The sequence below is a fragment of the Bubalus kerabau genome, chromosome 12, assembly GCF_029407905.1.
Source record: "Bubalus kerabau isolate K-KA32 ecotype Philippines breed swamp buffalo chromosome 12, PCC_UOA_SB_1v2, whole genome shotgun sequence".
Lineage (NCBI taxonomy): Eukaryota > Metazoa > Chordata > Mammalia > Artiodactyla > Bovidae > Bubalus > Bubalus kerabau.
In genome coordinates this window covers 11,944,034-11,968,110 of record NC_073635.1, presented here as the reverse complement: position 1 = coordinate 11,968,110, position 24,077 = coordinate 11,944,034, and the positions used below count along the sequence as shown (strand labels likewise).

Below are 24,077 nucleotides of genomic sequence, written 5' to 3'. Positions count from 1 at the left end.
TCATCTGAGAAGCTTTGATAACATGCGCTGGTCATATGCTTAGATATTCTGATATATTTGGTCCCATATAGGGTAAGGTACTGATATTTTTAGATGTTTCTCAGTGTATAGTCAGGGTTGATAACCACAGATAGAGTTTACTTAGATTCCCTGATTCAAGTGAAAGGTACCGAAGAGGAGATGCTTATTTAGTATAATTATTTAAAAGAAGAGAGGTTTTAAAGTTGATTTAGAGGATTTGGAGAAAAAGATTTTTTAAGTAGCCAGCCAAATAAAACATAGTATTTTTGTGTGATCATCAGTAAAGTGTTGACTCCCTTATTTCTTAAAGGAAGTTTGCATCTTATTGCTAACTATTAGAAATGTGGCCATTTTATGATTAGCTCTGGCCTTCCTGAAATTCTTGTTTTAAATAAATCTTAGGAAGGAGTCTGGTTGAAGTGATATGGCAAAACTAGGTAGATAGACTTTGATGGTCTTCAGTAAAGAAACTTGAAGGATACTATCTAATCTTAATTTAGGAATAGTAACAAGTGTGTATATATATATGAATATATTCTTATATAAGAATGCATTTATATATATATAAGGATATGTTATATATATCATATAATACATGTTATATAATATATAACATGTTCTTATATAGTATATATATATTATATATATTCTGTCTATATATTCTTATACATATTATATGTGTTCTGTATATATTATTTTATATATATTCTTATATATTATTTTTATTATATATGTAGAATATGTATGAATGTTACTATTGTTACTATTCATTGTTACTATTGTTAACATTCCTGAATTACTTGTTACTATTATAACAAGTTACTATTGTAACACTTCCTGTTACTATTCCTGAATTACTATTTTGTTGTTGTTCAGTGGCTCAGTCTTGTCTGACTCTTTTCCATCCCATGGACGGCAGCACACCAGGCTTCCCTGTCCTTGGCCATCTCCCGGAGCGTCTCCCGGGGCTCATTCAAACTTGTGTCCATTGAGTTGGTGATGCCATCCAACCGTCTCATCCTCTGTCGTCCCCTTCTCCTCCTGCCCTCAATCTTTCCCAGCATCAGAGTCTTATCAAATGAGTTAGTTCTTCACATCAGGTGGCCAAAGTATTTGAGCTTCAGCTTCAGCATCAGTCCTTCCAACGAATATTCAGGATTGATTTCCTTTAGGATTGACTGGGTTGATCATCTTACAGTCCAAGGGTCTCTCAAGAGTCTTCTCCAACACCACAGTTCAAAAGCATCAATTCTTCAGTGGTCAGTCTTCTTTAGTTCCAGCTCTCACAGTCATACATGAGTACTGGAAAAACCATAGGTTTGACTATATGAACCTTTGTTGGCAAAGTAATGTCTCTGCTTCTTAATATGCTATCTAGGTTTGTCATAGCTTTTCTTCCAAGAAGCAAGCATCTTTTAATGTCGTGGCTATATATATATGTATATTTTTTAATTGCCATAAAGATGGTAAAGAATCCACCTGTAATGCAGGAGACCTGGGTTTGATCCCTCGGTCGAGAATATCCTCTGGAGAAGGAAATGGCAGTCGACTCCAGTATTCTAGCCCGGAGAATTCCATGGACAGAAGAGCTTGGCTGGGTACAGCTAACATGTGGTTATGAAGTTTTAAAGTTCCTAATGACTCAGTTTATAAGGCAGGAGTTCACCATGAGCCCAGATCAGCAGCAGGCATTTCTGGAGTATGTATTTGCCTTCTCTTTATGGTTATAGAGGGGAAGTGTCTTTCCAGTCACCTGAGAAGGGTTTCCTGGATCTATTTTGTGTATACAGATTGAGGCTGGTTACCTGAGACACAGAGTTAGAGTTAGTCTATTTATTGTACATGAATTAACAGCACCCTGGAGAAATTAAGAGTTGAACAACTGTGAATACACATCTCAGTGGACTAGAGAAGAGTGGCCTGTGTTTTTCATGAGACGAGCCAGTATTTAGAAGGAGAAGACAGTACGGCCAAATTGGGAGTGATCCTGGGAAGTCCCTGGGGAGTGGCAGGAGCTGGCTGTGCGCTCAAGGTGGTTTATAGTAGATTTGGATTGGAGAAGTCCTGGAAAAGATAACACTGAAAGTCATGCCCCAAACACAGCTCCTCACCTATCCTGTGTTTCTAAACAGAGCTAATTAAATACGTACAAGGAAAAAAAAGTTCCAGAACAAAACAGCATCATGTTTCAGGCTGGCTGTAATAGTGAAAAGGTAAAGAACTTGGTCTCTGGAGTCAACTTTGGGTTAAGATTCCTCCACTTACAGTGAACTGTTTCCCTTCTCTTTGAGACTTCATTTTCCCGTGTATAAGGTAAATCATCGGATGTGCCTTTCTCACTGGGTTTTTGTGATGAGGACATAAGGTGGTAATCCGTGTGAAGCAGTGAGCAAAATGCCTGGTGCTAATAAGTATTAGCTAATAGCAGTAGCAAAGCCAGAAGGTATGTGACCACTGTGCGGAGATGGCTGCCTCCCCCCTCCCTGCATTTAGCCCATTAAAAATGAGTCATCTCTTCTGATATAAGCTTGTAAACAGACAGTTTTCATGCCCGTGCCTTTAAAGTACATCTTAAAACCTGGAAGTGTCCTAGAAATGATCGTCTAAAGCAAATTAGAATATACTTGACTATGCATAGACTGCCTCTGTTACAGAACAAAGATACTGGCTACAGCGGTTGCTTCTGGAGAGGGGCACTGCTGTGCTGTGCTTAGTCGCTCAGTCGCGTCCGACTCAATGCGACCCCATGGACTGCAGCCCGCCAGGCTCCTCTGTCCATGGGGATTCTCCAGGCAAGAATACTGGATGGGTTGCCATGCTCTCCTCCAGGAGATCTTCCTAACTCAGGGATTGAACCCAGGTCTCCCCACTTTGCAGGCAGATTCTTTACTATCTGAGCCACCAGGGAAGCAGTATTGGTTATAGGAGTACATGACTGGGTGTTTCCTAACACCTGTATATCTGGAGAACAGAGCCATCAGCTCCAGTCCACTTCCAGGATAAGAGACTGGGATGAGGTAGAAAGTAGTAACAAGCAGCTGTAGTTATTTGAAACTTGGGAACTGTATGGATTCAGAAAAATTTTGGAGCGATCCCTCTTAATAGCCACAGTCTAAATACTCACTCCCCAAATTTCAAAATAAATGTGGGTAGGGAGGAATTCTTTGCTTCCATTTGAGGGCATCTCCTGTGAATTGCATTGACCTGCCTCTGTCTCTGACTTAGTGCTGCTGCTGCTGCTGCTAAGTCACTTCAGTCGTGTCCGACTCTGTGCGACCCATAGACAGCAGCCCACTAGGCTCCTCTGTCCCTGGGATTCTCCAGGCAAGAACACTGGAGTGGGTTGCCATTTCCTTCTCCAATGCATAAAAGTGAAAAGTGAAAGGGAAGTCGCTCAGTCGTACCCACTCTTAGCGACCCCATGGACTGTAGCCTACCAGGCTCCTCCGTCCATGGGATTTTCCAGGCAAGAGTACTGGAGAGGGTTGCCATTGCCTTCTCCAGACTTAGTGCTAATCTTGGGCAAATTTTTTTTTAATATTTTAACTTTTTGGCCACATAGCATGGCATGTGGGATTGAACCTGTGTCCCCTGCATGAAAGCTCGAAGTCTTAACCCCTGGACCACTAGAGACATCCCCTTGGGTAAATTTCTTAGTCTAATTCTTCATTTGCCAATAGATAGAAATAGTAAGCCATATCCTTACCTGATGTGTAGTTGTTGTGGCATAAAATGAATTCATGAAAATTAACTCAATCTTGGGCTTAGCCTTGTTAGATGAGGAGCTTAACTTGAGCTCTTAGGAGAGAAGAAAAGAAGTGTTGTGACAAGCACGTGCCCTGCTGGGTTGGGTTGCTTGTGCGACAATTCATTCTCCAAAGAGAAAAGTGCAAGGCAGTGACTGTACTGGGCCCCTTTATGTGATGCTCCCTCTAGCGCCTCCCTGTGTGTGTTTTTCTTTGTAATGTTTGAGCCTCTTTCTGTTTCAAAACTTAGGATTTGGGCAGCTGGTTACTTCTCACTAACTTCCTCTTGAAATAGGAAGAAACATTTGAAAATAAAACCATCCAAATATGCTTTAGTATTAATATTATTTATAAATTTCAGAACATAGCATTCAGAAAGCATGGATGGTATTTAGTACCTATGATATCATATATTTAATTTGGGTAATTAAATTCTTATGTTCGCAGTAGTGTTTAACTTCTGTACGCTGCTACAAACATATTAATTTTAAAAGATTGAGGATGCTTAAGTTATAATGAAGTCATAAATAATATTTTCTCCCTACATATTTTAAGAAAAAGGATATTTACACGAGCTGTCTTCCCATAAGATATTTACTAAGTATAAAAGGAAATACAGTAATAGTAGAGAAGTCTGGTAGACTGCATCCAAACTAAATAAATGACCAAAGTTAATATCACTCATAGTGAGACTAATCGGTATTTAGGACCTCCTGATAAGATGTATTTGAAAGGACACAGCGTTGCTTTTTGGTATTCTTGCTGAGTTACTAACACAAACCCAAATTGGGAGACATTTTATGAAACAAATGGCCTTTATTTTCCCAGTGTCAAGATCATGAAAGACAAACTGAAGAACTGCTCCAGATTAAAGGAGAAGAAAGGAATTGTTCTAAATTAGAGAAGTTGTCATGAAGAAATGTGATATTTACCAAATGAAAATTATGATCTTGATCCCAATTAAAAAAAAATTTTTTTAAAGACATTAGTGAGACAATTGGAGAAATTTAAGTAAATTCTATAGATTAAATAATAGTGCTGTATCAAGGGTACTTTTTGATAATTAAAGCACAATTAAAGCACAATTTTGATAATTGTGCTATCTTTATATAAGATAATGATCATATATTTAGAAAATATATGCTTAAGTGTTTAAGGTTAAAGGGTCAATATGTTTTCCACTTTCAAATAAATCACAAAAACTATGGATATAGAAAGAGTAATACAGAAAGAGGATGATAAATGTGATTAAGTATTAATGTTTGAGGAGTATGAATGAAGGTTGTCAGAGAATTCTTTTACAGAGATTGTACGAGAATGAATGTGCTACTTTTACAACTTTTTAAAGTCTGAAGTTTTTTAATTTTTAAAGTAAAAGAGGTAGAAACTTAATGAGGTCTATCACTAATTGATTTTTTTAAATCAATAGACTTTAATATGTATTAGTGGCTTAGGAGGTGATGATTTGTAGAGAAACGTTAATATGAAGTGTAACGAATAATACTCTTACCATATGACAAGGAGAGCAATATGAGACAAGTTAAAAGGTGTCTGCCTTTTTACTTTAAGAAATAATTATTTTATAGACAGCCCTTATTATATAGTATCATGATTCATGTATACTTAGATATGAGATTTCCCTGATGACTCAGTGGTAAAGAATTCACCTGCCAATGCAGGAGACTCAGGTTTGATCCCTGGGTGGGGAAGATCCCCTGGAGAAGGAAATGGCAACCCACTCCAGTATTCTTGCCTGGGAAATCCCTTGGACAGAGGAGCCTGGCCGGCCACAGTCCATAGAGTTGCAAGAGTCAGACACGACTTAGCGACTAACAACAACGGAATACTTAGAAAGCATATTTTATTTTATTTTCACTTTAACGTTGAATTTTTTCATGACTAACTGATATTTGAGTAGGCTATTAAAAAGTCTCTCTGGGTCAGTTTCCTCATCTGTGAAACAAGATGGCTGGACTAGAGCTCTTTCAGTTCTCAGATTCCCTGATCTTATGACTGAATAGAAAGTGAAAGTTAATTTTCCCATTTCAGTCAAAAGCAATTGCACGGCCTGTGTGCCAAGTGACGATGTAATATTTATTAAGCTCACAGATCTTTTTCTGTCCAAGAAACTTTGGTTGAGGTTTTATTTAATTGTACGCTTATTCGTATGCCACTTCTTATTCATGATACTAGTTTTTGTTTTTAGTTTAGTTCACTTTAAAAACATACTTTTATAGAAATTCCTGGTGAAAACTTGGCTATTAAGACCCAAAATTGGATAGTTAGGGAGTTAGAGATGGCCATGTACACTTTGCTATATTTATTTATCTATTTTTAAAATTTATTTGACTGCACTGAGTCCTAGTTATTACACGTGGGATCTTTCTTTTTTCTTTTTGCCACACTGCATCTTCGTTGCTGCGTGCAGGACTTTCTCTGGGTGTGGCAAGTGGGGGCTGCTCTCCGGTGCAGCGTGTGGGCTTCTCGCTGCAGTGGCTTCTCTTGTTGCAGAGCACAGCCTGTAGATCACGCGGCTCCGTAGTTACGCTGCACGGGCTTAGTTGCTCCACAGCATGTGGAATCTGCCCGGAGCAGGGATCAAACCCACGTCACCTGCAATGGCAGGCGCAACTGAGCCACCGGGAAGTTCTCCGCTATGTTTAAAATGGATAGCCAGCAAGGACCCTACTGTAAAGCATGGGGAACTGCTCTGTGTCATGTGGCATCCTGGATGGGAGGAGGTTTTGGGGGAGGGCGGATGCACGTGTATGTATGGCTGAGTGCCTTCGCTGTTCACCTGAGGCTATCACAACATTGTTAATCGACTATACCCCAACCCAAAGTAATAAGTTAAAAAAAAAAGACCCAAAATTATTTGGTCATAGTAGATGTATATTCTCTGTAGCCTAGGGTTGTCAATGTATGTAGTAGTACATACATTGTAGTTTGTAGTACATACTACATTGTACATACATACAAGTAGCTGATGATGTGAAAACTAAATTGATGTCCAGTATAAATCAGTTTGGGTTGTATTTAACAAAAGCAAAACTTGGTTAATCTTTTTTTCCCCTTGCCTTCCCAGCTTGGTGATCCAGCTATTTTCCCCGCTGTCATTGTGGAGCATGTTCCTGGTGCTGATATTCTTAACAGCTACGCAGGTCTGGCCTGTGTGGAGGAGCCCAACGACATGATCACCGAGAGCTCCCTGGACGTCGCTGAGGAGGAGATCATCGACGAGGATGAGGACGACATCACCCTCACAGGTCTGTGCACTCTGAGCAGCATCGTCGTAGGCGCTGGCTTCTCTCTGTGACATGGGGGCTGGAGGAACGTTCCCGACTTGGTTTTGAGTAGCGTCATTAGTGGCAGAAGGTAGAGCCCTGCAGGGAGAAGGAAGTGCCGTTTCTCTTCTGGTCTCCCTGTGGCTCATAGCACCTGCTCACCTCTCCCTCTTCTTTCCTATATAGACGGAGATGAAGGCGACAAAAGAGGAGGTGTGTGAGAGGAGCCACACCAGCTCAGTTCACCAGGTCTTCACTGAGCACTGTGTGTGCCTAGCTCTGCACTCCTGGTGACAACGAGAGGTTGCCTGTGGGGCAGAAGATAGGCATGCTCTTTTGTTATTGCTGCCACAGAAGGCAGATATATAGGAGGCCATGACCCAAATGTAGGATAAGGTGCTGGGGTTTCAGGAAGATTTCTTCAGTCAGAACTAGCAGGATATTTCAAACCAAAGAGCTCACTGTGTGAGTGTTGAGGTGGTACTTTTTCATCAGTTTTGGAAACTGGTGCATGCATTTTTATTTTTATACACTTAAACTTACCTGTATCTTGGCCAGAGATGTTGGAGGTGTTTGAGAAAATAAACTATTTGGAAGTAAAAATTATTTGAATATTTATTATTAATTTAAAAACCAGAAATTAACACTTTTCACAGTATTATCAGCTAAACCTGGCCTTTATTTGTATTCCACGCATTTCACACTAATGTCCTTTTTCTGTTCCAGGAGCCTATCTAGAATCTCACACTGCGATTAGTTGGTAGTCATTTTTTCCTAGGCACTCCCAATCTGTGACGGTTCCTTTGTCTTTCCTTGTCTCTTATAACCCTGACACTTTTGAGGAGTACTGGTCAGACATGTAGAATGTCTCTCAGTTCTATTTCTGTTCTGTTTTCTCATGATGGAATGTGATAATGCATTTTGGCGCAAGAATACCACCAAACTGGCATTGTCTACTTATCATTGTATCATATTAACATAGTAGGTCTTTGTAAAAGTACGTTATCTCACTTAATTTTCAGCAGAAAAAGAAATTGAAATTAAAGAAGTTCAGTGACTTGCCTAATGTCACACATCAAGTGACTGCACCCTCACTGATAATATTGACCAGCAACACTTAATTTTTGTATTGTCTTCTTATATTTTGCAAAGCATGTTCTCATATATTCACATCTTTGTCCAGAGCAGCTCAGTGAAAGTTTTTAATGAATCTAGACTTGTCTTTCCCTTATCAATAAGGGAATTAGATTACTTCAATTAGAGGTTTCTACTCATCGCTGACTGTGATCTTTGTGTTTTGTATAACAGAGTGACCACCTCTGTGCATATATAGATGTGTTGTGTAGCTAACAGGGTTTTTGCAGTGTGTTCTGATCTACTTTCTTGATGCATTAGGGTGAGGCCACACTCTCTGTGGATTGGGAACCAGAGTCTTCCCTGAAGGAGTGTTTATTCCTGGTTTTAGCGGCCAAGGAAGATACTGGTCCTCAGAGGAGAAACAGAGACTAGGAAAGCAGATCCTGTGTCTTTAGGAGAAGGAATCATTTCTTCCTTTCAGTGCTTCACTCCTGGGCTTGGACTTGAAGACAGCTGATGATGAGATGCAGACAAGCGCCTAGATCCAGAAAATAACCCATATTTTGACAGATTTTCTGTTTTCGTGTTTCTTCTCTCTTACCTTTCTTATCTTCCAACCCAAGCCTCTGTTTAACTCTTCCATGCCTGTCTGAGTCAGGTCATGAGAAATGAAGGGATGTTATAGCCCCCCTTACTACAGAGTTGGGGAGGGGTGAGTACCACGCTTTTGAGAGGCTGCAGGGTTGGTGGTGAGGGGATAGAACAGGTTATAAGCTGTAATTATGAGACCTAGGTAGCACTTCAGATGATGAAGAATGTTGTTAACATTTTTAGGTATGATAATAGCATTGTGTTGGACTCTTTAGCTTTCAGATACATATGCTCAGATACTTAGAGATAAAATATGCTGTCAGAGATTCCTTCAGAAAAATCCTGAAGGTCACAGTGTGTCGGGAGGGGGTCCTTGGGTAGTACGTGGAGGATGCATGAGATGAAAGAACATTGACTATGTATTGATAACAAGTGATGCTGAGAATGGGTATGTGAGAATTCATTTTACTGTGTCCCAGAATTTTGATTCTGTTTGAAATTTTTAATAATAAAAAGATCAAACTGCTTTTATGGATGTGAGACTTACTTTAGGTGGCCGCTGTCATCTATAATCCCTGGTTTCAAATTTTCCTGTTCATAAACACTGTTTTAACCTATGAAATATGCAATGTGAAAATACCACTTTAATACGTTTATATGTTGGGGTTTTATATAAAATTTCCTTTGAAACAAGGTTGTGTTGTTAAACATTTTTGAAAAGCATTTGACTAAGAACTCCTATGTGGCGATTCTTCTTCTTTACCAGTCTTGAGGATCAGAAAGTGAAATTATTAAAGGAGATGGACCCCTTTAGACGCATCAGCCCAGCCTCTCTGGGATCCAGCCCCATTCACCAGTGGGTCAACACCAGTTAGGGGACACAGAACCTGGGACCCACAACCAGCTGTGCCAGGAACTGGCCCTGCCTCTAGCAGGTTAACCCTAGATCTGGGGCCCCAGGCCCCACAACTCCCCACTCTAGAACCTGACTCTGACCATCTGTGAGCCAGCACTAGCCCTGGGACCACCTGGGGTCTCTGGCAGCTTCTGTGCAAGGCTGGTCCTGGCAGCCCACCCAGCACCAGCCAGTTCACCCACAATAGCCAGCCTGTCACACGAGGAGCCACACAGTCCTCTAGGGGGCGCCCCAGAGCACACAGCTCTGGTGACCAGAGGGGAGAGCGCTGCTGGGATGCACAGGAGGTCTCCTGCGAAAGACCACTTCTCCAAGATCGGGAAATGTAACCAACCTACCAGATACACAGAAATAAAAAGAGCAAGTTAGGCGGAATGAGGTGACAGAGAAATAATCTTCTAAATGAAGATGAAACCCCAGAAGAACAACTAAGTCAAGTGGAGATCGGTGATCTACTGTATAGAGAACTCAAGGTAATGATTGTAGACATGTTCAAGGAACTCTGGTGAAGAATGGATCCATAGAGCAAGAAGTTAGAAGTTTTTACCAGAGTTAGAAAATGTAAAGACCAACCAAACAGAGAGCAAGAGTACAATAACTGAAATGAAAATGTGCTAGAAGGAATCAGCAGTAGATTAAATGATACAGAGGATTGGATCAGCAAGCTGGAAAACAGTGTTGGAAATCACTGAAGCTGAATGGAAAAAGGAAAAATGGTAAAAAGAAATGAAGACAGTTAAAGAGACCTCTCAGACAACATCGTGTGTACTAATGTTTGTGTTATATGGGTCCCAGAGGAAAGAGAGAGAAAGGGACAGAGAACATATTTGAAGACATAATAACTGAAAACTTTCCTAATCGGGAAAGGACACAGACATCCAGGTCCAGGAATTCCTGCAGAGTGAGTCCCAAACAAGATCAACCCAAGAAGGACCACACCAAGACACACTATAATTAAAGTGGCAGAAATTAAAGATAAAATAAGGATTTTAAAAGCAGCAAGGGCGAAGCAACAAGTTACAAACAAGAGGACTAGCATAAGGCCACGAGGCGACTTTTCAGCAGAAACCATGCAGAACAGAAGGGAATGGTTCCTTATATTTAAAGTGCTGAAAGGGAAAAATCTACAGCCAAGAACACTCTACCCAGCAAGGCTTTCATTCACATTTGGTGGTGAGATCAAGTTTTACAGACAAGCAAAAGCCAAAAGAGTTCTGCACCCACAAACCAACTTTATAAGAAATGTTACTTTTCTAACTGAAAAAGAAAAGGCCACAACTAGAAACATGAAAATCATGAAAGGAAGGCAAAGATAGTGAATTAGCCATGTAGAAAGGTTAAAAGACAAGCAGAGTGAAATTATCTGTATCCACAATAATTGTAGTTGAGATACACAGAACAAAAATATGTAAAGCATGATGTCAAAGAACAGTAAACGTGGAGTTGGGGAGTAAAAATGCAGGGTTGTCCATGGCTGATTCATGTCAATGTATGGCAAAAACCACTACAATATTGTAATTGGCCTCCATTTTAAATAAATTAATTTTTAAAAATGCAGGGTTGTTAAAATGCATTTGAACTTAAGTGATGAACAGCTTTATGTATGTATTACTATGTACAGTGTAGGGAGTATAGTAAATAACTGTGTAGTGTCTTAGTATGGTAACATTTCGTAACTGGACATCATAGTGATCATTTGGAAATGTATAGAAATACCCAATCACTATGTTGAGGAAGTAACAGTGTTGTAGGTCAGCTGTACTTCGAAAACAAGTAAACAGACTTACAGAAAATGAGATCAAATTTGTGGTTACCAGAGGTTTGGGGAGAGGGGAATGAGAATTGGACAAAGTCAAAAGGTACAAATGTTCATTTAAAAGATAATGTACTAGGGATATAATGTCCAGTATGATAAATATAAGTAACACTGAGGCATGTTATATATAAAAATTAAGAGTAATTCTTCAGTTCTCATCCCAAGAAAAGTTCTTCTGTATCCTTAATTTTATATCTATATGAAATCATGGATATTCACTAAACTTATTGTGATAATCATTTCATGATTCAAATGATCAAATCATTATGCTGTACACCTTAAACTCACACAGTGCTGCATGTCAATTATATCTCAGTAAAACTGGAAGAAAAAAAAAGCTTGTGGGTTTTAGTGTTGCCTGCAAGAAATTTTTGTAATCCATTTAATGATGGAAAAACATTTTCTCTGTATTTTTAAAAGCTTAGTTGTACTGTTTTTTTGGTTTTCATTCCTGTTTTATGTAGGACTCACCAATTTATTTTGCATTTCCTGCCCTGAGCACTGAGGCTGAGTGTAATAAACAGACTTTTACAAATTAGATCACTGATATTAAATTTGCTTTATGTTTTTTGAAATTCGAAAGGTAGTTTGATTTCTGTATGTAGCTGTGGAATGATTTCTAGTGTATATGAAGTTTAAAAAGCAAGGGTCAATACAGCATGAATAGTTATTTATTATTTAAGATAAGGGAGAGAATAAAAATGATATGTATGTGTTTGCTTATATTTAAACATAGAAACATAAACTAGAAACTAACAAAAATCTTTTAAACTCAGTGGTCACTTTTGAAAGATCCTGTTTTTTACTCTGAAATTAGTGAATAACAGAAAAAGATCCAGGCATTTAATTTGCCCTTATTGTATAAACCGTGGCTCAGGGTAACCAGATAGTCGATGACAGCAAGTTCTTCTTCATAGAGAATTCTAGCTAATAAATGCGAGAGGAATGATAAGATTATGATTATCACCATTTTGGAATCCCTAATGAACTCCTGGATCTAGGCAAACTGACATCAATAACTGCTAAAGCCTTTAGATGAAAGGCTGTTGGAAAATTTAATGATGACTGGATCAGGCTGACAACACTTGAAACTGATTCTCAGTCTAGCAGTACTGAAGAAAGACTACCTACTTTCAAAAAGCACATAGAATCACACAACATTACCTTCATGTATTCTTGGCAAAAAATTGAATGTGAATCAAGTCATTCTTATAGAAATATCTACCAGTTTACAGGAAATACATGGGGGAGGGCTGTGGTAAGTGACACCACAGAGATATAATCAGCAAAATCTAAAATGTGGGAAATTACAAATAGATTGACCCTGTTTCTCTTAAGATAAACAGCAAAACAAAACAAAATAGGAAGGAAGGTGTATGCCACCAAGTGTAATGCATGAACTTTGTTTGAAATCTGTTGTGAACAAACCAACTTTTAAAAAAATTTGAGACAGAGAAATTTCAGTATTAAAGGGATATCTGATTTAAAGAATAATTAATTTGTAAAAGATGTGACCATGGTATTGTCTGTATATGCTGATATTTACAATGAAAGACAGGCTGTCTGAGGTTCACTTTGAAATAATCTTGTGTCTTTATTGAGCTGGGGAGTATAGATTAAGGAAAATTGATTATTAAATATTGAAACTGGGCCCTTGATACATTCAGTTCATTGTATGATTTCCTCTACTTTTGTGTATGTTTGATATTTCTCATTATAAAAGCTTGACAAAGAAGTGATTTGAAATTCTTCTTGTAATATTTTCTTAATTGCTATGTAATTAAATAGTTACACAAACTAATTTCATCATTTTCATCTACCTAGCAGAACTTTAAAATATTTATAAAGCTTATATAAGTGAATAGCTAGAGTTACATAAATGTTTAGAAGATGGTAATTGATTATTGACTTATCTGTGCCTTACTTGCCTGAGCTTTTAGAAAAAAATTAGTTTTAGTGGGATATTTCCTTCAATTCATGAAATTCCAGAGCCTTGACAGAAGAGTAATCTGCTTTTCTACTATGCCTTAAATCTACAAAATTTTAAATAATTTAAATAGAAGGCTTACGTTTTTAATAGGAAGTGTTACAGTGCCCTGTTTTAATAACTTTACTAGGCTTATTGAAGTATTTATCTTTTCTGGTTTTAACTATTATGGAGGAACTGGATCTTAGTTCCCCAATCGGGGATCGAACCTGGCCCCTGCAGTGAAAGAGCAGAGTCCTCATCCCTGGACCACCAGGAAATTCCCAAACCTGTGTATTTTAGAACAACAGATGTCTCGTGCTAATTCTGTTTTTCTGTTTAAATGTATTATAGTAGAAGCTTCCTGTCATAATGGGGATGAAACAATTGAAACCATCGAGGCTGCTGAGGCGCTCCTCAACATGGATTCTCCTGGCCCTATGCTGGATGAAAAGCGCATGAGTGAGTGTTGCGGCTGTTCACGTTCTTATGCTTTTTTTTTTTTGAAGTGTAGTTGATTTACAATGTTGTGTTTGTTTCTGCTGTACAGCAAAGTGATTCAGTAACACATATGCATACACATATATTTTCATATTTTCTGTTATGGTTTATCACAGGATGTTGAATATAGTTTCCTATGTTCTACAGTAGAACTATGGTTACATGCTTTGAAAAACCTTTCCTGTCATCTCTCTGCTTTAGATGATAAACATCAAGAGACCAGAGTGATGTTTTATTTTTTTAGCATCCTAAGTGCATTATAAGGTATAGTACTGGTTGAGGTACCTTTGCTAAAGTGTTCAGTCAAACAGGATTTTTTTTTTAGATTTGAGGAATGAAGACTTTGAGAATAAAAAGGTAATTTAGGTGTCAGAGAGGTTATGCAGAGTATCTTCTTAACCTCATTGGTGAAGTATTAGTGTATTTAGGCTCCAAACAATGAAAATGTAGTGATTTCTGTCAGTATTCATCAGTGAATAGGCAAAAAATCCACTGAAGACTTCATGGCATAAAATTTCCTACCACATTTATTGATTTGCTTTTAAATCCATGTTCTCCTTTGGACTTTTCTGACAAGGAAGTATCAGACTCATAAAATGAATTATTATTAAATCAATTTAAGATGTTTATTGAAGATTTTCTGTATGCACAGCAATACATTAGGCAGTAATATGGAAATGAATAGATTTTTTTTTCTTTCCTCAAGCTTACAGTTTTCTTTTGAAGATAGTTATTTATGTAAATAACTGTAAAAGCCAAAAATAAAGGCCAAAAGAGGGATAGCAAAAATAAAGGCCAAAAGAGGGATAGCAGAGTGTTCTGGAAGAAGAGATTTCTCTAGCTGAAAATACTGGTGACTGACTTTTTGGAAGGAATGTTTTGACGTGGGCTGTTAGTGGCAAATAAGCTTTTCATGTGTAGAAGAAGACAGGAAAGGGCATTCAAGGTAGAGGGAGTCCATTGAACCAAAGACATAGATCTGTGAAAGAATGAAATGTTTAAGATTCAAAATGCTTTGGTATAACTGAAGTAATGTTTCATAATGGGTTATATACTGTGGATGTTCAAAATGGTATGGTATGGAGTTTGGTTGTTCTTTTTTCCACCTGTAAACAAGGAGAAGATATGTCAGTTTTATTTTTCTTTCTAATTTTCACTCTGTAAAGTTTTTATAGAGAGGAATGATATGGTCAGGTCAGACTTAGGTTGTGGAGAAAAACCTTAGCGGCAATGCAAAAATGCAGAAGAGAGACAGGATGGACTGGGGATAGGAAGTCAAGTCAGGAAGACATTGAATGGTCCAGTCAAACCTGGACTGATCCAGGGAACTTGACTTAGGGCAGAGGAAGTAAAAACCAGGGGCTAGATTCAAGATTTCATTTCTCCTTTAATCTTCAAAGAAATACGAAATATGTTATGAAATTATTTTGATTTATAATACAAAGTTGATTTTATTCCCATTAGATAATAATATATTTAGTTCCTCTGAAGATGACATTGTTGTTGCCCCAGTCACCCATGTATCCGTCACGTTAGACGGGATTCCTGAAGTGATGGAAACTCAGCACGTTCAAGAGACATATGCACACTCACCAGGACCCTCTTCACCAGAACAACCTAAGAGAAAGAAAGGTAGGTGGTTAATCTGTTTAGGGAAAACAGTCCACTCTTGATGTGGAATCTAAAGGTAACTTTTAGTCAAGGATATTTCTACACCAATTAAAACGTCTGTAAGATAAAATTGGTATAAAACAAATTGAGTTATTTCTTCATATTAGATTCATTTTTTAAGAATTGTACTTTTAGGGACTTCCCTGGTGGTCCAGTGGCTAAGACTCTGTACTCCTAATACAGGGGTCTGGGTTCGATTCCTGGTCAGGGAACGAGATCCCACATGGCACGACTAAAGACTCCGCGTGCTGCATCAAAGATTGAAGATCATGTTTGTAACAACTAATGCCTGGCCAGCCAAATAAATAAATTAAAAAAAAAAGAATTATACTTTAAAAATATTTGGTCTGTCTTATAGAAAAGGGATTTTCCCAACTTTTTAAGCCTCAGTCTTGTATCTACAAGCTCCGAAAGAGCTCAGGGCTAAGACCTGTTCAGTTTTCTCCTGGAGAACATAGTTTGAAAACCACCAGCATAGATTCTAATAAAAGATTCCAGTGGGAAGAATCCAAGTGGTAAATCAGCAGGTAAGTAATTGAAGAGGATACAACGTGCCAGAGGGAGTTTTAAAGATTAAAATTCACAAATTAGAACCATACTTACATCCTAACGCTGATACGTTTCCCTTTCTTTGCCTTGTGATTCTGCTCCAGATTGTTTAATATGTTGAGTTTAATATCTTCGTTTATGGCATCACCAGCCACTGTGTAACCTAATTTCACATGAAATTAAGGGAAGTTTCAAGAGCCACAGATGAAGAGGAAAATAACAACAGTAAGAATGAAGCTGACACTGCAACAGCCCTGAAGGGCTGAGAGGCTCTGTCAGTCTGGAAGTCCAGGGGACTTGGTTTTATATTCCAAGTAGAAGCACATGCTAAAGTCTTGGTCCAAAGCAAAATGGGGTATTAGAGAACTCAGCATATAATTCATGGGGTCCTTGGAAGGCTATACTCTAAGGGGAAAAGCAGTCCACTCATTGGGACAGACAGATGTTAAGGAAACTTGTATTTTGTAGCTGGGTGGAAAAATTGTTCTTTTGAGAATTCATAATCCTAGGTTTACCTTAACCTAGGTTTATGACTAGATTTTAAATTATCAGTGACTTTATTTGCAACAGCCCCAAACTGGAAATGACCCAAACATCCATCAGCTGCTGATTGGGTTAAACATGTGGTAATACCCATACAATGAAAGACCATTCAGCAATAAAATGGAATGTACTGTTGATACATAAGACAAAAATGGATGAACCTTAACATAATTGTACTAGAGGAAAAGAGCCAGATTCCCAACCCCCTGCCATAAAAGAAGAGTATGATTCTATTTATATGAAATTGTACAAAATGTAAATTAATCTATAATGATAGAAAACGAGTGGTTGGTTACCTGTGGATGGGGCAGGGTGGGGAAAGGGAGGATTACAAACGCACTTTAGGGAGTGAAGAATATGTTCATTATCTTGAGTGATGGTTTCACAGGTGTATACATATGTCAAAACTTATCAGATTATAAACTTTAAACATAAGCAGGTTTATTGTATGTCAGTTATACCTCAATAAAGCTGTTTTTAGAAAGTAAAAGACTAATATCCTACTTAATGGTGAAAAACTGACATGATAAGGAACCAGATAGAACACATAATATTTGGGTTAAATAGCAAATTAGTCACTGCTGAAGAGAGAATCAGTGAGCTCCAGTCTACAGCTGATGTAGAATAAAAAATAATAAAAGAGTTAGAGATGTGAGGATTGCTTGAGAAGATCTACGTGTTTAATCACAGGTCCAGGAAGGGAGAATGTGTAGAGTGAGGAAGAAGCAATATTCAAAGATGAAGATTGAGAAATTTTCCAGAATGATATTAATCCCAGCGTAGTGAATCCTGAGTAGCATAAGTAAAATAGATGCAGGCCGAAATAGATTATACTAAAAATATGTGGAACATCAAAGACTCCCTGCAACCCACAGCCAAAACAAGAGAAAAAAAAAAAGAGGAAGAAATGGACCAATCAGGGAGAAACTGCATTACCTGATGAGGATTGATTATTGAATTGGCTACAAGCTCCCATGAAAGACCGGAAGGGCTGGATATGTTCAAAGTATTAGGAGAAATAACTTCACAAAATTTATATACCCAATTAATCTATAGTTGATGTGACGCGGTGTGCATCGTCACCGTAACAGTGAGGAAGACAGTGGAGATGATGGATGCTGGGCAGGCTGCTGACGGTATCTGCCATGACTGACACTAGCGGAGGAAAACAGCGGGATAAAAACAGCACTATCGGGACTTCCCTCTGGCCCAGTGGCTCAGACTCTGAGCTCCCGATGCAGGGGACCCAGACTCTGTCCCTGGTCAGGAATGTAGATCCCACATGCGGCAACTAAAGTTCCTGCATTTGCAGCGAAGATCAAAGATCTTGCATACCGCGGCTGACCCAGTGCAGCCAAATAAATAAATATTTTTTAAAAAGAGAAAAAATTAGGGAAAATAAAACAGAAGGATAGCAGCTAACTGAAGTCTGGCTTCTAATCCTCACAGTAATGGACACAGTTAACTAGAAATCTCTGTAGGTTCTCTGCAGATGTCTGCAGTGATGGAATTTGAGGCACCAGGCTGCCTATTTTCCACGTGTATACATCTGGTAGTCTCAGGAGGGGCCAGGCCTGAAGAATGACTCTTTTGACTTTCTTCTCCTCATAGCTCAGTTGGTATAGAATTCGCCTGCAATGCAGGAGACCCCAGTTTGATTCCTGAGTTGGGAAGATCCCCTGGAGAAGGGAAAGTTTACCCACTCCAGTATTCTGGCCTGGAGAGTTCCATGGGATCACAGAATCAGACACGGCTGAGTGACTTTCACTTTCACTTTTCACTTTCCTTGACTCTTACTCACCTTAACTTCAGAAGTGTTTTCCTATTCAGTTTGTCTTGGGATGTATTGCTATTAACAGGCTGATTCCAGATTGGGAAAGGAGTACATCAAGGCTGTATATTGTCACCCTGCTTATTTAACTTATATGCAGAGTACATCATGCGAAATGCTGGGCTGGAAGAAGCATAAACTGGAAACAAGATTGCCAGGAGAAATATCAATAACCTCAGATACGCAGATGACACCACCCTTATGGCACAAAGTGGAGAGGAACTAAGGAGCCTCTTGATGAAAGTGAAAGCAAGGAGAGTGAAAAAGCTGGCTTAAAACTCAACATTCAAAAAACTAAGATCATGGCATTGTGTCCCATCACTTCATGGGAAATAGATGGGGAAACAGTGGAAACAGTGAGAGACTTTATTTTTGGGGCTCCAAAATCACTGCAGATTGTGACTGCAGCCATGAAATTAAAAGACGCTTGCTCCTTGGAAGAAAAGTTATGACCAACCTAGACAGCATATTAAAAAGCAGAGACATTCCTTTGCTGACAAAGGTCTGTCTATTCAAAGCTATGGTTTTTCCAGTGATCATGTATGGATGTGAGAGTTGGACCATAAAGAAAGCTGAGTGCCAAAGAATTGATGCTTTTGAACTGTGGTGTTGGAGAAGACTCTTAAGAGTCCCCATCCAGTCCATCCTAAAGAAAACCAGTCCTGAATATTCACTGGAAGGACTGATGCTGAAGCTGAAACTCCAATACTTTGGCCACCTGGTGTGAAGAACTGACTCATTGGAAAAGACCCTGATGCTGGCAAAGATTGAAGGCAGGAGGAGAAGGGGATAACAGAGGGTGAGATGGTTGGATGGCATCACCGACTCGATGGACATGAGTTTGAGCAAGCTGTGGGAGTTGGTGATGGACAGCGAGGCCTTGCATGCTGCAGTCCATGCGGTCGCAAAGAGTCAGACACGACTGAGCAACTGAACTTGTCTTGTGTTGCTACTAACCTTGTGACTTTAGCCCTAAAGAGGTCTTCTTTCTTAAGTCACTTCCCTAAATTACCTCAGCATTTGCCCTTGTGATCTAGATCAGAGAGAGTCAAATTCAAGAAGGTCGTGGTTAGAAGTGCTAACTGAAGCATCCATTTATGCTTAACCTCCACTGTCTCTGCCATGCAGGGTGGTAGTCTGTTCACATAGCATCATCGCCCCAGCCTAAGTCATAGGCAGCATCGCTGCCAGCTTGTGGCTCTAGATAGGGGAGAAGAGATCACAAACATGGCTTCAGAATCGTCGGCTGACCCAGACTAAGGCTGAACAAAATACACTTTTAACTCTGATTTGTCTGGGGCTGGGTGATGGATAACCATAAAGTTTGTTTACTGTAAATTGAAAGAAATATAGAATAAGATGTTTAAAAATACACAAAATAAAAATTGAGTATGTGGTTCACAAAAATTTAACCTCAATTTTACCTTATTTTTTATATCTAGAAGTTTTGGGTAGTTTCCAGTATTTGAGAACCAACCAAGAGGCAGACAGACTTATATGGCTTGATTTTGGAGCCCAAGTTTTATCAATATCAGTAATGTTCGTCCAAATTTTAAGAATTGTCACCTGAAAGATAAAATTAAAGTTTCAACTTAATCTCATTTTTACAAATGAGCCAAAGTATTGTTTTCTACATAAAAGTGTCTGTGATCTAACCTATGTTAATGTTAAATTTTTACTGAAGTTATTTTCCTTTTAATAAGTAGTATTTAGGAAACCAATATGTGTTCCATGTGTAAAATACTTGGCACTTAAAATTGAGGATGCTGCTAAGTTGCTTCAGTCGTGTCCGACTCTGTGCGACCCCATAGACGGCAGCCCACCAGGCTCCCCCATCCCTGGGATTCTCCAGGCAAGAACACTGGAGTGGGTTGCCATTTCCTTCTCCAATGCATGAAAGTGAAAAGTGAAAGTGAAGTCGCTGAGTCGTGTCTGACCCTCAGCAACCCCATGGACTGCAGCCTACCAGGCTCCTCCATCCATGGGATTTTCCAGGCAAGAGTACTGGAGTGGGGTGCCATTGCCTTCTCCGAAATTGAGGATAAATGACAAAAAAAGCTTTTATAAACAGCTAAATTATCCATTCTCTCTCACTTTTGAGGGCAAATATTTATGTAGAGCCATTGTGATTTCAGGGAGAAAAACTAAACCACCACGTCCAGATTCCCCAGCCACTACACCAAACATATCTGTGAAGAAGAAAAACAAAGATGGGAAGGGTAAGTACTACTACTGTAATTTCCTTATAATATTTATAGATCAAGTAACATTGATTGCTCTAAAATATCTGCATACCGTAAGTAGAAACCACTAATAATATCTGCATACTGTAAGTAGAAAACACCAGATTTTATTGAAATGGATCTTATTGCTGCCACCTGCCACATGCACAGTTATCACTTTCTGTAGAAATACTGGTAATAATGTAGCACAAGAAATCCATTAGGAGATTTTCAGTTCCCTGTCAAAATAGTCCATCCTTTCATTTAATAATGAGTCTCTTGGAAGAATTCAGCCACATTAGGTTTTCGGTTCATAGACGCTTTATTACGTTGTCTTGGAGTTTTAATATTTTCATAACTGCTTCCCAAATTTGAAGAAAATTGTTAAGGCCAATCTGCTGGCTCTTGATATAAAAAGAACAACTATTGAAAGGTTTTTTACATTTCTTTTTCCTTTTCTTCTATGTAATAATGGTTCTTAAAGAGGCTGAAAGAAAATTTCTTACAATGCTTTCTCCCTAGGTCATCACAAATCTAATCGGCAGGATTGCTCTATTCAGATAACTTATGTGGGACTAATAAAAAGATCTATATTAGACTCTAGAAATTATGACCATTATATCACCAGTACTAACTGAACTGTGTAATTTGTTTTATATAATTATAGATGGAACTTAATAAGACCTTTAGTTGTGTTTTATTGTGCTCTTTCAAAGAAAGTTTTGGTTCAGTTAAAAAGAAATTGCTTTTGTTTCAGGAAACACAATTTATCTTTGGGAGTTTTTACTGGCACTGCTTCAGGACAAAGCTACTTGTCCCAAATACATCAAATGGACCCAGCGAGAAAAAGGCATTTTTAAATTGGTAGATTCTAAAGCAGTATCCAGGTTGTGGGGGAAGCACAAAAACAAACCTGACATGAATTATGAGACCATGGGAAGAGCTCTCAGGTACGTGAAATTTCTGTAGTTCATTGTGTGAAGAATATTGTTTCTTAAATACTAGAAAGCAGGTAAGTTCTAAAAAGTCAGAGGGTTTTCCTTAGAAATGGTGAATTTTACTATTGAAGTGCTAAAACCACACTACTTATAGAAGTGAGTATTTAAATTGAAATATTATTTCAGTCTGGGAAAATGTTCTCCTTCCCCCCAAAATCTTCATGCAGATAATGGATATTTTATTTATGAAGAGATCAGAAAATGTTAAACTATCATCAGGCATTGTACATTGACCACAAGGCTCATATGTTTTGAGCCATTAAACTTAAATTCAGCACAAAATACCAAATGTTGGTAATGCAGGTACTTAATAAGAGGGTGCATTTTTAAGCATGAACCTCAGGTATGATACATTATGTTGGAATAAGTTAATGCTTCAAGAATAATGTTAGCCATTGTGAAAGTGTTGAACAGAGATACCTCTTAAACCCACCTTTAGTTTGTTTTTCTTTGATTATGTCATTTAATCGTCAAGATCTGGGGATATGTTTGAGAAAAACTTAGTGGAAACATCCAGATCTGATAACTTGATAACTTTCTTAAACCAGAACTATTTAGTTGCAGTTTGCATTTTATTTTTTAGCTTCACAGTTGTTAGGTTCTTGATCTAATTAGAATCAGTGACAAAACTTGAATCACATCTATTTGTACATCATTAAGTTTTATATAGAAAATTGTTTTAGATTTACTGATCGACTTTAAAACAGGTAGGGACGTTATAGTAAGCTATGGAAGAGAAAATAACTACCCTTCATTTAGAAATCCTTTTCTCACTTGTTTCCAACTTTAAACTCTTGTTTATGATTACAAAAGTTTTGCTGTGTTGAGTATTATTTTCGTTTATGTTTAACCGAATGCAATATTGATAAAATTGTCTGTTTCGAATAGGTACTATTACCAAAGGGGTATTCTGGCAAAAGTAGAAGGTCAGCGCTTGGTGTATCAGTTTAAGGATATGCCGAAAGACCTTATTTATATAGATGATGAAGATCCAAGTTGCAGCATAGAGTCTTCAGATTCCTCACTATCATCAACAGCCACTTCGAGTAGGAACCCAGCAAGTCGATCGAGAGCATCTTCAAGTCCAGGAATAAAAGGAGGAGCCACTACAGTTCTGAAACCAGGGAATTCGAAAGCTGCAAAACCCAAAGATCCCATGGAACCTGTGCAGCCGTCCGAGGCTCTGAGGACAGTACAGTCCACACAGACTCCGTACCCTACCCAGCTCTTCCGGACTATTCACGTGGTGCAGCCGGTACAAGCTGTTCCAGAAGCAGAAGCTGTCAGCAGCATGCCAGAGGAGACGCTAAATCCTTCCGTTCCGAGTATTAGGTGAGAAAGCTAAAGTGACTGGTGCAGATCGTTGTTTCGTGTTCTGACAAGAGTCATGATTGGTTAAATGTGTCAGGATTCAGAAGTGAAAATAAAAATGAAACAGATTTCAAGCTAGAACTTTTGGTCAACAGATTGTTTCAGCAGCAAGGCATCAGTCCTCTGATTTTATCAGTGATTTGTTGTTTTTAAACTTTGACAGCACTTGATGTGATTCTCCCAATTTGAATCAGTCCTATATAGCTTTGTATAACTGATTGATCCATATAAGAAGAGATCCACATATAAGAAAATCCAGGGAATGGTTTCAGATCTTTTGGGGAACAAAGTTAGAAGCTGTGAAAATTTAACATAAATTTACATATAATGAGCCTTTGGGATGCATTGAGTTCTAAGAAATTCGATTTATTCCTTGGGAAGATAACAGTCTTCTCAGATAGTATCCAGAATCGTCAAACAGGTTGAGATCCAGGAATCAAAGGTCCTCTTTTTCAGGTTTGTAGAGTGGCAGAGTTGGAGGAATAGTTTTTTGGTTTAATCAAATCAAATCTGCCTCATAACCCCAGAGATGACATATCTTAACAACGTCTAACAACTTAGACTGTTTTTTTTTTTGCAGAAACTTGCGACTGGTTTTGACTGATTTAGAATGGGGGAAAGGGAGGAAGGCAAAAAATTAGGTGGACATTTCCAGGGTTCTGTTTTTTAGTTTCTACTGCTGTGAATTTCCAGAACATGACTTATAAGAGCCCTTCCAAATCCAATAAATATGATTCTTTTGATTATTTTCATTAGCTGACTCCTGTCTTACAGTTGTATATTCTCAAGTATAAATGCTGGATTTTTATTCAGTTGACCTTGAAGTAAGCATTACCTGGAGTCAAAACAGACCTACTAGACCATTCAGGCTTCCTTGTACCTTCCATTAAACTTTTGACAAGTTTAAGAGAATTGAATTATCTTAAATTATTGACGTGTGAGGGGTGTAGGTCACATTTTCCTATCTTAATTAA

At 38.4% G+C, this 24,077-nt stretch overlaps 1 protein-coding gene and 1 non-coding gene across 9 annotated transcripts in view; both read left to right on the top strand.

The window, feature by feature from the left end:
* ELF1 (E74 like ETS transcription factor 1) overlaps positions 1-24,077 on the top strand; it is a 117,036-nt gene that overhangs the window by 84,571 nt on the left and 8,388 nt on the right. For 6 of the 8 annotated variants that reach the window (XM_055541947.1, XM_055541954.1, XM_055541949.1 and 3 more), the window contains 6 exons: positions 6,853-7,033; positions 13,772-13,879; positions 15,383-15,550; positions 20,648-20,731; positions 21,492-21,684; positions 22,621-23,064. In XM_055541947.1, the coding sequence (XP_055397922.1) occupies positions 6,853-7,033; positions 13,772-13,879; positions 15,383-15,550; positions 20,648-20,731; positions 21,492-21,684; positions 22,621-23,064 (1,178 nt within the window). The remainder of the gene's footprint in view (positions 1-6,852; positions 7,034-13,771; positions 13,880-15,382; positions 15,551-20,647; positions 20,732-21,491; positions 21,685-22,620; positions 23,065-24,077) is intronic. The other 2 variants (XM_055541952.1, XM_055541953.1) reach the window with 2 other exon arrangements.
* TRNAR-CCU (transfer RNA arginine (anticodon CCU)) lies at positions 15,730-15,801 on the top strand. Its single transcript has one exon. It is a non-coding gene; the product is annotated as a tRNA-Arg (tRNA).